General features: G+C 40.4%; 1 protein-coding gene across 1 annotated transcript in view; it reads right to left on the reverse strand.

The window, feature by feature from the left end:
- Positions 1–699: 699 nt before the first annotated feature.
- The window catches only part of NOX3 (NADPH oxidase 3), a 57,490-nt gene continuing 40,555 nt past the window's right edge, over positions 700–17,634 (reverse strand). Inside the window, 3 exon segments of the mRNA NM_001101833.1 lie at positions 700–826; positions 11,013–11,137; positions 15,272–15,418. Coding sequence (NP_001095303.1) covers positions 700–826; positions 11,013–11,137; positions 15,272–15,418 — 399 coding nt within the window.

The raw sequence follows: 17,634 nt of genomic DNA on the forward strand, positions 1-17,634 counted from the left end.
TATTGTTTGGACTAGAAGAGAGATAGGTAAGAGATGATTTTATCACTTTCAAGATATAAAGGATTTTTGTGAAAGAAAGCCCCCATTGGCGATTTCTCAGGTCTATAGAGGATGAAAAGAAAGCACAAAGGAGCTTAAGTTTAAGCAGAAAAGATCAGGTTTGGATAGAAGGCAGATGTCTCTGCCATCGGGGTGATGAAATTTGAAATGACTTCTAAGGGAGACTCAGAGCCAGGCAGCCATCTCAGTCTCCATGTTGGATGCATGGTTGAGCAGGGAAAACGAGTTTGAGAAAGATGACATCTCTCAGGGGTCAGCAGGCTACCTCCTGCAGGCCAAATCTGGGCCACCATCTGATTTTTGGATAGCCCATGAGCTAAGTAAGGATCACTTTTACATTTTTAAATCATTAGAAACAAATCAAAAGAATGTTCCATGACAAAAGATAATTATATGAAATATGATTTCAATGTCCATAAATACAGGTTTATGGGAACACAGCCATGCCCATACCTTGATGTATTGTTTGTGGCTACTCAGGTACATTAAAACGCTCGAGTAGAGTAGTTGTGACTGAGATTGTCTGGTCCATAGAACCTAACATCGTTATTATATGGCCCTTTACAGGAAATGTTTCCTGACCGCTGACCTTCATGATTGCAGCCACTTACGGAATACATGGAATTCATCCTCCAAAGTCTAGAAGCTTTCTTTGTTGTAATAAAAATGGACGCCCCGGGGGTCGGCTGAGGAATATAAGTGGCACATCCTTTGAAGTGTCTTGGAGAGAGCTTTGGGTCCACAGAAAAACACGCCAATGCTGCTGCTGCAGTAGGGTAAGACAAGGAAAGCTGTTATGATGTAGGAGCAAGGCTAGCCAAAAACCAAGACAGAGTTATAAAATTAGCGAAGTGCTCAGGCTTGTGACTTAATTTATTTTTCTCCACTCACTTCCTTTTTCTTAAGTTCTCTATCCTACTCTCAGTGCAGTGCTCCCACCCAGGCCCCAGAGTCTTGTTAGACCCTGAAACACACAGGCAGGGGGAGCCCAGAAGATTGAGGGTAGCAAAGCCATGATGACTGGGGAGGGAGTTTCAGTGACAGAGGTGATTTCACTTGGATTTCTGGTCAGGTTGCCCCAATTATGTCCTCCTGGATTGGTGACTAGAATGTGAGGTTCCTGTTCTGCTTTACTCATCACTGTCGTCTCAGAGCCTGGAATAGTGCTTGGCACACAGTAAAAAATGCACAATTGTTTGAATGAATGAATAAATGGTTCCATCGATTATTATCTGGATGATCTTGGACAAGATCTCAGTCTCTGCATGCACAAAACAAAGAGATTAATGACTACATGTATATGTTTTATTGAGAACAAAATGAGATAATGCATTCAAAAAGATTTTAAAAGTGTTATTGTTAACATCTTGTTCAGCCCTGCCTTGTTATACATAAGAAAATTTATACTAAAGTGATAGTAACTTTGTTTTTCCGATTGGAATGCCTTTGGTTTTCAACGAAGGCCAAAAAAGAACAACTGGAAAAGGAAAAAGACATTGCTGAAAGTGGAGTCACCCAAAAGCTGTCATCTCTAGTCATGGCATTTCAGAAAATGGTGTGGAAGAGGTATTTTTGCAACTAGTGACTATCCCAGGGCTGCTCAGATCCCCTGGGACCATGACTGCCAGCTCTGCTGATACATAAATAACACACTGGTGCAAGGATTCAGGTTGTCTCTGGAAGTCAGCCGCAGCTAGTCTCTACAGGGACTCATGGACCATGTTTTCCCTGGTCTTGCAGTGTCCTATTCCTTATAACATTTTTCCAATCTTTGGCACAAGCTGAATTAGTTACTAGTTACTCTAGAGGAAAACCTCTCATACTTTGCTGTGCATAAAATCACCTAGGCAGATTTTCATAAACGTAGATTCTCAGAATTGAATCCAATCCAAGGAATGCATTTTTAGCAAGGCCCCCAGATGATATTGAAGCACATGGTCCTATGAGACACACTTTGAGAAACATTGTCTTGAAGAAATTCCTAGGATTCTAGGACCAGCCCACCTAGCATCTCTGCTCCTTGATAGCTGGCTCTTGTTGGGAAGTTCCTCTATAGCCTCATTCTTCTTAGCTTATATGTTAGCATGGTTCTCTGCCATGTATCCAATCCACATTTATAATTATGTGTTCGAGGATCATAATAAGCCACGGTAGAAATTGATGGTTCAATTCTATTTCAGACTCTAGCTTCAAAGGAACTTATCAAGTGGACCCATTTGTAAATGACGCTATGTTTAAAATATGTAACTACTATTTTTTGAAGATATTATTCCTTGGTTAAATTTGAGAAAGTGCCTTTTTAGAAAGTATTTTCCTCTGAAAAATATGAGTTTATGACTTAATGAGCAACTTTAAGGTGTTTATGGAAATAGAAGGCACTAGTTAAGAATGCTATTGGTTCTACCACTCTGTTGCTGAGGAGCTTTGGGCACATATATTGTCTTCTCAGAGCCCCTGTTTCTTTATCTATGAAATGAGATGCATTATAATACCTAGCTTCTAGAGCCTCTGAGAGGATTAGACATGACATTGCAGGTGCAGCCTTCTGTCCTGTGCTTGGTCTTTGGTGAGCTAGTAACAGCTTATACTCTGACCCACAGGATGTCCATCTGCTACATGGGGCTGAATAGAAGATGCAGAGTGGGCTGTTAACCCAATGATGATTATAGTTCTCCTGGATCAGCACTCTTGTACTGGGTTGTTTGAATTCCAGAGTGAGACATTTTGAATGATAGATGGGTCAGGCGAAACCCTTCCCAGTGAGGAGTCACAGCTTGGCTTTGTGTCTGATACCCAGAGGTAGCCCTGCATCTATGTTCAAAGACGCCGTTATGGGTGGTGATATTTTTCCATTCGTGTAGGTGTCACCAAAGAGATTGCCCACTGGCTCATTCCCAACAGGCTAAAGTTGCCCTTTCGTTTGCAGTTGTAGTGACTGTTTGCAGATCCTGAGGATACCCTTTGATGCTCTGCCTTTAAGACTCCATTTCAAAGGCTTCTGATTGCTAGTGGCCAGGTGTACCACTGGTGTCCCCAGCAGTTCACAGCAACCCTGCCTCTTTTGAAGTTGTGGCTATTACACTGCACAACGAAGTACACACTTTGCTGGATTCATGTAACTGTCATGGTGATGCAGTCACCAAAAAGTCTCACAAAGGCCATTCATTATCTACCTTCCACTAAGGCAGAAAGGCCAGTCCTTCACGAGCACTCCCTTTATTACTGTCCCTGCACACGGCAGTCTATCGCTTGCCTGGTTTACCCTCCTCGGTATTCGTGGTTTCAAGCGTGGAGATTTCTTGTCACGGATGCATACTGTGTGAATCACAGAGCTGAGAATCTGCACGAAGTGGGTAAGGCACAGATGCGGCAGCATTTTTTTTTTTTCTTTTATGAGGCAATGGACAAGTGCAACAGAACCCTAATGGGATTGGTAGAGAAAAAAAATTCTTCTATAAAGTTTAATTACCCACGATTGCTTAGAATTAAAAAAAAAAAAAGATTCCCTGTAAAAGAAGTGTAAAAACACAAGGCACTATTCTTCAGTTTACAGCCTGCAAGCTGCAGAGCTTGCACATGAATGAGGAGCCGGATCCAGGACAACATTAGCAGCATCGATCAGTCTGGGCTGCTGACTTTGATGAGAAAAGGACAAATTCTACATGAGCTGCAAAGATGGCTTTAACATTAACAGCATTATTTTTAGCTCTGATAAACAATAAAGAGAATCCTCCTGTTCCCCCTCTTATTTGCTAAATAACTATTGTGCTCTTTTCGGTGGGGTTGATGCATTTTTCAAAACAGTTCAGCGATGCCATGCATGAAAGGCATCCAAAATGTCACCCACCAGGAGATTTCTGCTCAGCAGATATATGGGAGAGTGGGTGTGCCTGGGAGTAATCCACCATCTTGCTGGATTCCCAGGTTCTGCTGCCTTGAGCCCTTCTCTCTTTAAATTGTATGTTTGTTTTTATGTGTTGGCTTTTATGCTTGGTAAGTTATAACCCTGTAGGGGCAGACCCTAAACCCCATTTTAAAAAAATCAAATTACTTTATACCCTGAGTGCATTCTGCAAATAAAATCGATAAACAGAAGCTTCCCGTGGATTTATGGAGGCTTAGAAAGAAGACAAGGAGGGCTACAAACTTGGTATCAGACAATGGACACGACTTCTGGTTAATCTTTCCTAGTGAATGTTTTTCATTAGAAATTCCTCCCAATGAGTCATCGTATAATTATATTTTGTACAGCACCTTCTTTTCACAACCACAGATGATAATTATGTTGGCCAGCTTTTTTTAAAAAACCCATTTTGCAGTTGATTTGTAGCAGCCTGCTCTGTGACTTTTTTCTGTAACCCAATTAATCGGTGGTTCATTAGGAGATACAAACATCCCTAACGGTGCTTGGTCACCATTGAGAATTAACTTGCTATTCCCACCAACTCCATTTCCTTTGGGAAAAATTAGGAATCTAGTCAAAGCTTTTCACATCCTTCTCATTGTCCCTTCATCTGCTGATGCTGGCCACTATGCTCAGCTCTGTGGGCACAAAGTTGCTGCCTTTGAGGATGGCCATGGTCAAATAGAAAGCTAAATAAGAGAGAAATAAAAGTAGGTGACATGTAGCGTTGGATGCCAGGAAATGGTAGAGCCATTTTTCTGCCCACCGTCTCTCTGTCCCCTCTTAGATAAAACAAATATATATATATACACACACACACCTTCATCCAGAAATATGATAATATAGTTGCCATACCCAATGATTTTCTAGGTAATACCATCAAAGACACTTTGCCGAGTAATGACAAATCCACTTGTGCTCACACACATCCCTAAACTTCGCTACCACAAATAAAGCCAGTAATTTTCACTGAATCTTCACCTGACTATAACTGGAGAGCTGGATGTTTTCTGGTGGAAAAGCACTATTAAAATATGCTAACAATATCCCAGTCATAAGTTAATGGTGGCTTTATTTTTCTCATAAAGCTATAATTTATCACATGTGGGATTTCCACTTAGGTCTATTTCTTTGGGTATTCTGAACATTTTAGTCACATAATGAATGTTAAGAATATCCTATTAGATAGAGAGCCCTGTATGCTATAATCAGAATGTTAATTTCTCAAAAATATCATTTAAAAACATTTTGCACATATGCATGTACAAATGAGAATTGGAGAGTGTGCACACAAGCAAATGTGGTTCCAGATGGACACATTTACTCAATTTAGTTTAAAGGTATTTTTACATTTCTGAAAACAATGGGTGGTCTAAAATACATTCATGCAATATGGATTAGAAGTTCCCAATCATATGGTAAGTCGGCACCTTTCTTTATCATTGGGTTGGATTGAACAGTTAGTTCTAACAAATGGTAGTACTCTTCTAGTCTTTATTTATTTCTTCAGGATAAGAGAAACACTTCTACTGAAGTTATGAAGAAATGGCCAAATCTTCAAAGTTTTTATGGTAATTAATTACATAAAGTTTTACATCTATATGGCATGGTGAAATCATTAGCAGATAAGTCAAATGTGGCAAACTATAAATACTCTGTGAAATATAAGATCAAAGATCGAAGTCCTATGGAAAACAACTTTATTCAATTAATTAAAAAACAACCCGATCCATAGATCCAGATGGTTGACTACATGCACAATGAGTGTGTATCAAAAAAGTAGCAAGCTGTGACAAAGATCTATTTATTTTCATTCTTGTACCTTCTTGGAAATGATTTCCTGATTTTCTGAATATTTTGTTAAAGCTTGGGAACATATCGAGAACATTTACAAAAAAAGGCAATACAGCTATTTTTGTGAAAATATGGATTAGGAAGACTTGACTATCAATGCCTTTTTATTTAATTAACTTACCATATTTTAGTTGAGAGAATGCTTTTCATTGTTTTGTGTTTGAAGTACTTTTCTGTGCTTGCCCAATTCAAGCAATGTAAGCAAATGTCACATGCCTGTGAGTTTGGGCATGCCAATTGAAGGCTTACTTTCTATATGTCCACTTACTAGTTGTTGATCTCTTTTAAAACTATACTTGCATTTAGTTATACCGCTGATAAAATTACAAAAATTAATTCAAATAAAAACAATAGAGTACACTTTCCCATTTTCTACTTTCAGTCTTTGATCTCTTTTTAATTTTTTCCTCCCCTTTCCTTATTTGTATTCATTTTGATGCCCATCAATTTGTTTCTCTATTACTGTTATTTTTTGCAATTTTCTGGTTCCTTTGGAGCTTGCACTATTCTCTTTGATCTGCTTCCCTTCAAGCTTTATTTTTGGTGCTGTTTTTCATGTTCTGTAAAAAAAAATACATTTTTGCCCTTCTTCCCTTTATTCTTTTGATTTAACTCCTTCTTAGAACAAGAACAAACTCCAGCTTTGAGTGAACAGGTAAATGTTTTTAAAAGAGTAAGCCCTAAGAATCCTTGGCTTCGTGCTGATGAATAGAAATGGTTGAGAGCCTACTTCAAAGGCCCTCAAGAACAAAGAACCTTTTCTAAGACCACTAACAAATCCACCAATTCTTTCTGACCCATCTTTGCCAAAAGATATGAGCTAATGACAGGAAAGACCTGTCTTGTAAGAGTAGCCAAGTAGGCTTGGGAACAAACATATTCTTGACATAATCAAGGAAAAACATACTGTTTATCTCTTTAATAACCATCTTTTTTTTTATAACCATCTTGAGGAAAATTAATGTTACTTTGTCCTTTGTGCAGAACAATAATTGGATTGTGTGTTTCATTTATATCTGGACAAAGGCCAGGATATTGAAATACTTCTCAAAATTAGATTTTCTTGTTTAAAAATTAGATTCTATTGGCATTCTCTTTCTGAGATTTCTTCATTAAAAGCTTCATTAAACATAAATCTTCTTTTACACAGCAGAAAACAAAATTATTTTAAGAAGGTCATTTTAAAAGTCTTTTGGAAGGCGGTGCTAAGCTCTTCACTGGTGACTTGTCTTACTGAGGATCTGGCATTCCAGGGAAGAAATGATCATTGATCTTTGCCTACATGTGTCTTATATTAATTACATTGATAGTTGGAGCTATATAACAAGTTGTGTTCTAGTGTCTAAGGCCATTACAAATAGACTATTTTCAAAATTTGGGTCTAGGAAGTATGCTGCAGAGGCTTGATTCAGTGATAACTTTAGGGGGCCTCTTTTGCTCTGGGGGAGATGAAGTCATCCATCAGGAAGAGTTTATGTAGCTAATGTGCTGAAAAGCTCAACTGGGTTTCCAGTACATTTACATACTAAACTTTGATTACAGCTTCTGAAAAGGAACATACACACTCTTCACAAAGGCAACAAGACAAATGACAACTTTGTGGTTTCCCTGCCTTCAGACTGTTTCCTATTCCTCATTCCCTGCACGCTTGGACAGACAGGCTTCCCAGCACTACCCGACATAATTGTTTGGGCAGAGTCAGTGTAAACTCAATTCTGTACTCGGTCTCTTGGTGCTGTCTTTGGCTCACACCTTTCTAAGGTTAGGATGATAATTAAGTGGTTTGGTTTGAAGGGCCTTCCCCACTGGGCCGCAAACTTCACGTGTAACAAAAACAAACAAATACCATGTGACACATCAATAAAGGGTAGTCATATCACAGAGTGGTCCTGTTTATACGAACTTAAAGCAAAGATGTATGGGTCTCTGTCGAAAGCCTGCAAGTGGGAACATTCACTCTATAATTGAAAACTAACTCTATGTAACATTTATCAGATGAGCAGATTTTTTTTTCCCAAAGGGAGAAAATACCCACAAAACAAAACAAAACAAAACAAAACAAAAAAACAACCCTGGTAGTGGTTGCATAGGAACTTGTAACATTTTGTTAGTTTTGTACCTATAATCTTGTAAAGGAACTCACAGATAAAATGATCCAGTCTCTGCCCCTGGACAAGTACCTGATGGGTGGGAGATGAAGGGTAGTGACTTCCAGGCTCAGAGAAGGTGAGGGGTCTAGGAGTTGGGCCTGGACGTTGAACAGGCAGCACAAGGAAACCAGATTCTGAAGCTCTGGAAGCTGGGATGGACTCAAAGCACGACATTTAGAGAGAAGACAGGACACTGGAACTGGGTTCTGGGCCAAGTGTCAGCAAGAGTCAAGGCAAGAAACAAAGTGGAAATGGGGGAGTTTCAGGAATGGTGCCTGGACAGTCCCTGCTTGCTGTGGGCTTGTCCAGTCTTATTGGTCATCTGAGGCCGAGCTGGAGGGTGGGAGCAACTATACAGCTGGTCTACTCCCTCCTTTATTCCTTCCCTTAACCCTGCAGTTAAAGGTGAAGATTTTCTTGGCCTCCCTTGTTGGATATCTTTTACACTCAGGACAATTCAAAGTCAAGAGAAGGTCTCCACTGCTTCCCATGGACTCTCTCCTGGGCTGATGCAGGCACAGTGTGGTCAGGAACCCAGGGTCTCTGCAGGGAATGCTCTTGCTTTGGGTCTGGTGTATCCTGCGCAGGCTATTGGGGTTGGCTGGGGGTCTCACAGAGCTGCAATTGGGCAGGCTATGAACCTTGGACTGGGTCACTCCTTCCACACATCCCTCACCTACCTCCTTCCAACAGCTGGACCAGAGAGATCTCAAAAATTTAGTGATACTTAATGAAAAAGAAAATGGAATTGTTCTGGTGCAAAGAGAGTGTAATAAAAAGATCATAAAGAGCAGCCAAAGTGACCAAAAGAGAACTAATATTCACCAGAAGAGTATTCCATGGAGCAGAGAACATGCTGGGGAATTACAGAAGGCTTCAGAAGGCAAGGACCCTGATGAGAGACCATAAAGCAGCATCACCGGAACTTCAGGGAAAGCTGGGAACAGGGAATTAGTCAGAAAGAGCCTAGGAGACTTTAATTCACTCTTAATGGTTCAATACCGATAAAGTGGACAGAAGAAAGGTCAGGGTAGAGAAGATGTAAATGACACGATTAATCTGAGAGCTACGAGTAATTTACATTAAACTCTGTGACCTGCACACAGAGGATATGTGGTCCTCTCCTCTGGATATGGTGGTTCTTTGAACTCCTGTCCATCTGAATTTGCTTCTTTGTCTATCTCATCTAGTTTCCTGGTTCTAGCACAGTTCACATCTAATATCTCTCACGTGTGTGTCTCTCCAGCCTGAACTCCTCTGACCCCTGACTCATATTCACCTGCCTACTTGGCATCTCCAGTTGGATGGGTAACAGGCATCTCAAACTAAACATGACAAAGAACCGACCTCTTGATAATCCTGTGCCTGCAAACCTGTTCCTCTTAGTCATCCTGAAATTAGTAAGTGTAACTGCATTCTAGCTTGGGTCACGACGCTCTCGCATCTAATCCATCAACAAGCCATGTCAGCTCTACCTTCCCCAAATACCCGTATCCAATCACCTCTCAGCACCTACACTGCTCCTAATCCAAACCACTACCACTGTTTACCTCTTCCCTGGCCTCTCCATGTCTGCCCTGGGGCACTTATAATTTATTCTCTCACAACGGCCAGAGGTGATATCATTAAACATAAGACAGATCATGTCACTCTTCTGCACCAACCTTTGCGTTTCAGTGGCTTTCTCTCAGAATGAAATCCAAAGCCTTGTAATGGTCTGCAATCGTTCCCCCCCCCCCCCAACCCCGCCGCCGTTGCCTCTCCCATATGCCTTCTGCCACTCTTCCTCTAACTTAACTCTGTTCCAACCTCACTGGCCTCCTGGATCATGCCAGGAACAGTGTCTGCTGCCTCAGGATCTTGGCACATGCTGTCCTTCTGCTCTTTCCCAGTTATCTACGTGGCATACTTCCTCACTTCCTTGGCCTTTCATCAAATATGGAAACCATTCTTTAAACAAAGACAATATTAGGACATACTGACTTTCAAGAGACATAGATGATAGGGATTCAAAACAGAGACTGAGTTAGGGGACTTAGAAAAACAATGATAAACATTTGCATTAGTGTTTTGCACTTTACCAAGCTATATATTTTTTGAATTATGGAAACAACACTGTGGCCGCATGGGATCATTTACAATTTAAAATGGGGCCCAAAAGCTCAAACAAGCTACTATCTAAGAGCAAATACTCTTCCTCCTCCATGTTGAAATTTATTATATAATGATGATAATAGGGTAATAAGGGATATAATAATAATGATAATAGCTAATATTTACTGAATTCAAAGCACTGTTTTAAGCACTTTACACGTATTTTCACAGTTAATCCTCACAGAAGCCTGGGAACTAAGCACTAATATTTAATCAAAGCTTAGAGAAGGAGACTAGGTCAGTGGCAGGATAAATAACCAGATCAAAGTAAGCAGGTGGTTAGGAAGGGGCCAGGATTTACACCCAAGCTCTCAAGCTTCAGATCCTAGATCTTTAACCCCCCATGTTAAATCCCTGCTTGGTCTGATAACATTTTTTTTTTTTTTTTGGTCTGCTTTGCTAAATATGCTAGATACAGTTTTCAGTTGGACATAAGTGAATTCTCCAGTTGGGTAAGTTGAGATCAACTGTGTTTACTGAACATTTCTTCAAGACCTAGGTAGTTTAAGAAATATCATCCTAAAAAAATAAAAAGAAAGACAGAAAGAAAGGAAGAAAAAAGAAAGGAAGAAAGAAGAAAGAAAGAAAGAAAGAAAGAAAGAAAGAAAGAAAGAAAGAAAGAAAGAAAAAAAAAAAGAAAGAAAGACCATCTTTGATTGAATTTAAGTGTGAAAAATTTCCGTGCAATTGCTAATTGTCAGACGCTGTAAGCCAGTCAAGCCAAGGCCCGTGGTTTCTAGAATATCCCATGACCACCATTTCTCAGGTTTGATGTTTTCTCTCTAAACAAGGTGTCCACTACTATGCATTAGCAGCTTGCCCCTTAGACTTTTCCACTTCAGCGGCAACCTCCAAGGAGCTTCATGGGCAGAGAAAAGTTAGCGCCTTACCTGGGGTGAGCATAGGCCAGCTGCCGGAACTCATTGCTCCAGTTGGGTCTTCCATAGAATGTTTTCTGCTTTAACCCCGTGACCACATCAGTATTTTCATCCCAATGTAAAGCAATGTGAACAGCCTAAAATAAAAGTCGTGATATCAGGTGACATTTAGAAAAAGAAAAAATAGGAACCTGTTTCTAAATAAAAGATCAAGTAATTATGTTCATTTGTTGATTGAACATGCAAAAAATTTCCTTGTGTGGCTAGAGATGCTTATCATTAATATAAAAAAAATCACTGATTTTGCCTTTTGGGATAGACATCACATCTCTTTTTTCCTTGTGTTCCACCTTGGGGATGGTTGAAACAAAGGGTTTGATGTATACATGGTTGATGTGCAGTAACATGAGCCTGGGAGGATTTTTTCTTGACAAGGATGCAAGTAGTACAGTAAATATGGTCAAGGGAAAGCAAGCAGTAAGCTACTTCTTTTTTTCTGCCAAATTTCTCAGAAATTAATCTCTACCTCTGTCTCCATTCACTTAATATTAAACCTTAGGGATTTGAAAAGGGCCCTGCCAGATTAAAATGATAGGAAATGTTCAGGAAGCAGTCAGATCTTACAATCAGATCAGCCTACTAGGATGAAACGGTTTGAAGTGTACTTTCCAGGTTCAAGTGCTAGGAGGATGTGGAGTCTGGCAGTCAGACCCTGGTGGCCAAGCACAGGAAGGGACATGATTAGAGCTCTGTTCCTAGCCATGTGCCTTCAAATTATACAAATGCACCCAGGCATCAGGTAAGTAGTGGCTGATAAATAAGAGCCTGGGGCATAGCACTGCCTACTGATGATTTTTTGAGTTGTGGAATCCCAAAAGCCACTTTCCTTCTTACTTCCTGGGATTTGTGTCTTCTATGCTTCCCCCAGAGGCCCCGACACAGCTCTTGAGTTCACATGCTTCACCCATTGGTGCTCCAATTGCTCATGGCCTCTGACTCATCCTGCTCCTGACCAGTTTGGCTAACAACCCTCGGGGTCCTACCTTCACCTCAGGTTCCTGCTGTACACCGGCCTCCCGGGCTGGCCTTCTTATCAGTCTAGGAAAGCAGCCAGGGGCAGGAGGGGTGAGCAGAAAACAGTGGAGAGGCCCCAACAGGCCTGACAGTGATGGTCGACAACGGTGGAATTGCAGAAACCCGGGCTGCAGGAATTTGTTGTCAGGCACGTCTGACCTGGGGTGCGGTGGGGGTAGGGAGAGGTAGGGATCCTATCAGAATGGAGTTTGGAAATAGAACCCTCCAGGAGAGAGAGCCATAGCTGAAGGATGGCAGGATCCTCTCCCTGCACAGGTTTGTCAAGACAGAGAATGAAGCATGAAATATGAGACAAGATCTTGCTCAGGAACAAGAGTTGAGGATTGAGCCTTGAAAAAGAGCAGAAGCCTTGGTACCAGAACTGGGACTCAAGGTCAGAGTTGTGTCAGCCTCCAGATTGGAGCATCCCATCAGTATTGCAGCCCCACAGCCCTATTGCTTCAGAGTAGGATTGACTGGTGCCATACAGTCAGCTGATTTCAGCTGTGGGAAGAAGGTGGAGGCAGCCAATTTACTTTTGACAAAATGCCAAATCTAATGACCAAGTCAGGTCCATTCTCCTTGGCTTCTCTGCCAACCACAAGGTTGATCAGTACTTCTTGATTTTATATGCATTGCAAAATCCTATTTCTTTGACTTCTTTCTGACTCTTCTTTTCATTCAAGGACAAAACATTAGATTTGTATTTCTGTGATGTTCTCCTGTCTCACAATGCAGCTGCCTTCCCAGTCTCTAGTCCCCTTTGGACCACTACTCCCCAAAGAACTTTCATTTTCAAGGTCCCAATTAGCATTGTCTACAGAGATGACTCCCAGCTTTCTCCCTGATGCTCCCATTTTCTGGCCCGAGTAGAGTCCTGGGTCTTAGACTCCCCAAGCATATTTTAACGTATTTTTTTTTCTGTAAATACGTAAATACTTCGAGTGAGCAACACAAAAAGAAAGAGAAGGTCTCTGTTTTGTGAGGAACTGGTCTTTGAAGGGAGGGGAAGCCCATGTGCACAACCTCAATGACATAAGTCAGACCCTGATGCTTCTTTATGAGAGACAGAAACAAAACACCCTGGAGAGGTACACAAGTTACGCTGCTGAAACCCCAAATACTTTTGACTAAGAGAGCTGGGGATAGCCATACAGGGGACAGGGTTTCAGAGAATCATTCCATGCAGTAGGCAGTGGGGAGGACAGAGGACATTAAGTGACTCCCTCCGGGAGAGGGGACATAGGGGGAAGATATGGAGGTGCACAAATATAAGGCATTGTTTGGTGGTTCTAGTGCCAGAGGAGCATGATGGGAATGCAATAGAATGAGCCAGTTACCATCAGGTCAGGAAGAGCCTTGAAGTACTTGCTAAGAAGTCTGAGTATTATTTAATAGAAAAAAGGGCCCCTTTCTACTCATGTTAGTGGTATTGTTGAGGTACCAATCAGTGATGTTCAATACATTTGGAATTATGTTTGTTCCATATTTCTCAGCCCAGTGTTCAATTAATCTCCAAACCCTGTTGATTTGCCCTTCATAATACCTTTTCCATCTGTCCCTTCTGTTCTTGTCAGTCTGCCACTTTGAGGTTGTTGAATTCAGTTTAACAATTGGCTATTTCTAAAGCAGCCTTTTGATTCCTCACTGACAGAACACACCAATTATTTTTTCCTGCAATTTGAGCATCTAAAGAGTTTCAACATGTCACGATAAAGATTTAAGAACACGTTTATTTTAATTTACTGTATTCAGTAAAAAAAAAAAGTATATCTTAAAGCATACTTTTAGAAGGAGCAGAGGTGGGATGGAACAGAGTTGTGGTCACAAAATCCAACAGGGCCTCAGTCTCAAAACTCCCAAATAACTGGGAATTCTTAGATGGACGCATGTAATAAATTCACTTCAGAAGCTGAAGAGCAAGTGCAGAAGTGGAAAGTACAAACAATGGCTGTGTCTGTACTTTATCAAGTGGATCATTAGTCAAAAATCCCATTTGAATAAGAGAAATGTTTGTTTGGAAAACATAATTAACACTATTTAATTCATTAAGATGTTTTAAGCTTCAATCCCAAGGAAACTGTATTTCAGATTATCCCATAGGAATAAATATTTAAGGCTGACTGCAAATAAGACCTTAGAAATTCATTTAGCTGCTGATTTTTAAGCTAAGTCTTGCTCCAAGGTACAGAGTCAAATTTCAGTGATGTCCCATAGAGCATTGTGTGTGTGTGTGTGTGTGTGTGTGTGTGTGTCTATGAGAGGGAGGCAGAGAAGGAGACAGCAGGAGTACCTACTCTCAGGAACACATTATTTGTAAATTTAGTGATTAATGCAATTTTTGGCTCAAACATACTTTCCCTGAGTAAATATCAACAGGAACAACCATAGAAGTGCTGATTAGAACACGCATTTCATAAACCTAGTGATCACTTCATCACTAGCTTCCATATGCGAGGAGTTAAAAAAGATTTAAAACTTAGTAATTATCATTCAATATTGTCAACACTGAAAATACTACCCTAGTGCAATATTTTGATATCTGTTATTTTTGGTAAATTCAACCTTAATATTTCATTAAAACAATACACTGCAAAACATGTGCCACAACAAAAGAGCCTCTTGATCTTAGGTGAATGAAAATAGGTGCACACAACTTCTAAAAATGCCTTAAGATAAAGAAATCTCTAGATAAATCATGTATTCATAATGATTATTTTCTGTACATGTTCACATACTTCACAATACAAAATGTTGAATGTAAACACTCTGGAATTTTTTTTTTCTGTCAACTCAGAATAGCTCAAAGCATTGAATTAGAAACCAATCAGCAGCTGAACAAGACTATACAGCTAATTAGTAATATTTGCTTGATGTCACTAAAATGACAAATGCAATTTTTAGTGACATAATTTTTTCCTGGATTTTCATGCTTGGGATTGTCTTCCATTAGCCAACCTCTTTTCCAGTCTTCTTTCCTATTCCTCAACAAGTTAACTGTGGATTTTTAAAAATCACTATGATTTGAATAGTTCTTTCTAATCTGATTTTATTCTTCTTTCCGTTTTCAGAACATACAAATAATTCTTTCATGCCACCAGATAACTATATAGCTCATTATTGACACTGTCCCTCTTTTCTTTGCTCTATTATTAGATGACTTATGTAATACTGATTATTCTGAGTCTTATCAATACCTGATTTTCATCCCAGCTGGTGAGAAATATATGATAGCTCAGAAAATGAGCTTTCCCTTGCTCACTCATAAGTGTTTCCAGTGAGAGTAAGAGATCAGCAAACCACTCAAAAGCCTTTGGATCGCGGCAAATCCAGTAGAAATACACCTGTCAAGAGAGAAGACAAGAGAATGGATCTGTCCCTCTTTTCATAATGTGCTGATAATCACAGACTACTTTATCTCCATTAAATTATTTGAGCTCAAATGGGCACTTCTGCAAAATGACATACTTCTCTCTGCCAGGGAACAGTCACACTGTGATTTCTTTTGAAAAAATTCACATTGTGTTTGAAAAAGTCCAGAGTGAATTCAGAGTCAGGAGTCTGTGGGCTGTTGCCAGTTTCACTGGATGAGGATCAATTCACCACATTCCTGGCTGTGCTTCTTTTGAATGAGGTTAATAATCATAACTAGCTGTGCCTTTCATTGCTCCCAAAGGGGGATAAACCATTAGACCAACCCCCTTAATTTTTACTCATGACCTAAGCTCGGGATTTGAACTCTCTTCTCCAGAGACCCTAAGGGCTTGTGCACTGATCTACTTCACCATCATGATTTCCGACTTCCGAAGGGTGGAGATTATGGAAATTGCAGAATCAAGTCACACACAGGCCAGAAGTTTTCCCTCAGTCAAACATATCAGTCTCCAAGAAAGCTGGTAGGTGTTGGTTATGGTTGTGTGTCAACTACTATAATGAAATTATGTCTAGGAACATTCTTTTTTAACTCTCTGTGTTTAGCAAATGGCATGTGACAAGAAGTAGTCTAGATTTGCTGAAATAAAGGCTTAGTTTTTGTGCTTTGAGTTTTAGGTAATTGTATCTAGAAGAAACCACAGGAGATAGATCTATTAATTCTCCTGATTTTTCTCACATTCCTGTTCCTTGCTCCCCACTACTGTTTCCTTCAATCCTTCCCCAAAGAGACTTCTCTATAGCTTAGCAAGATCTACCAGAGAGTTGGCCTTTACCTCCATCAGGAAATATCTCCTCCAATAGATGCTGTACTCCTGCCTCCCCTCTCCACCAGCCAGGCTTCAAGCTTGCAATCATGATGAAAGTTATACATGAGATTAATTAACAGACCAAGTTCATGAGGAAGAAAATTCACAGAATATATTTCAAGGCTAAATATCTTGCCTATTTTCTCCAGGTTTGTGCAGGAATTTATAATATTGATAGTAAATAAGAGTGAAAGCTAGTGAGGGTAAGACCTTTTCTCTTAAAAAAAAAAAACCAGAAAAACATAGGGGAAGGAGTAAAAAGGAGAGAGAAGCAAATCATAAGAGACTCTTAATTACAGAGGACAAACTGAGTTTTGATGGAGAAGAGGTAGCTGAGGATGGGCTGGAATGGGTGGTGGAGATTAAGGAGGGAAGTTGTTGTGATGAGCACTGGGTGTTATATGTAAGTGATGAATCACTAAATTCTACTCCTGAATCCAGTATTACACCATATGTTAACTAACTAGACTTTAAATTAAAAACTGGAAAAAAAAAAAAGAATTAGAGCCCGATATTTGTTGGACAGCTATGGCTCAGGAGGCACTTTTGATACTAATCTCAGCTCGAATAATGATCTTTAAGTGTCTTAATCCCCCAAAGGAGCACCTATCTCTTCACAGTTGTAAATGTGAACCAATGGTTCCTTGTATGGAACACCTCATAGACCCCCACAAGTATAGTGATTGTGTTCATCTGCTCCCTTGTTGGCTCAACAAATGTGTATTCCATGCTTATTCTATGTCAAGACTACTCTCCTCTCGGAACTTTAAGAGCAAACAGAAGAAGCAAAAATTTGCCATTCTCCTAGTGTTTGCATGCAGAGGGAGAAGAAAGATGGTAAGAAGTAAAGCATAGGGTACTTCTGAGAGTGATAAGTACTATGGAGAAATGTAGCTGGAAAGGGCTGCAAACTAAGTCAAAGTGTCAAGGGAAGGGCATGTTTGAGCAAAGACGAAAGGAGGCAGAGGGATCATGGTTGAGGTGGGAGCCCTACAGATGAAGGGAGCAAGGAGTGGGAGCTCTGGGGAAAAGCCAGGAGGTCCGCATGGCTGGAGCTGTGAAGGAGGGAGGGCACTAAGAAATAAGGTCTAAGGGGAAGGCTGGGAAGTACAGATGTGCGGCTTGGGCCATCTTGACTTTGACTCTGAGTAAGATGGGAAGGCACTGCAGGGCAGTGAGCAGGGGAGTAACAGGATCTGTGGAAAAATCAGGGGAAAGGAACCCTGGAAGAATGGAGGCCAGGAGGCTGATTTTATATCCCATGTTAGTGACGAGTACTGCTAACTTCTTTCTTTTCACTTTGCATGGTACCTGATCTA

The sequence above is a fragment of the Canis lupus genome, chromosome 1 (genome assembly GCF_011100685.1).
Source record: "Canis lupus familiaris isolate Mischka breed German Shepherd chromosome 1, alternate assembly UU_Cfam_GSD_1.0, whole genome shotgun sequence".
In the NCBI taxonomy this organism is placed as follows: domain Eukaryota; kingdom Metazoa; phylum Chordata; class Mammalia; order Carnivora; family Canidae; genus Canis; species Canis lupus.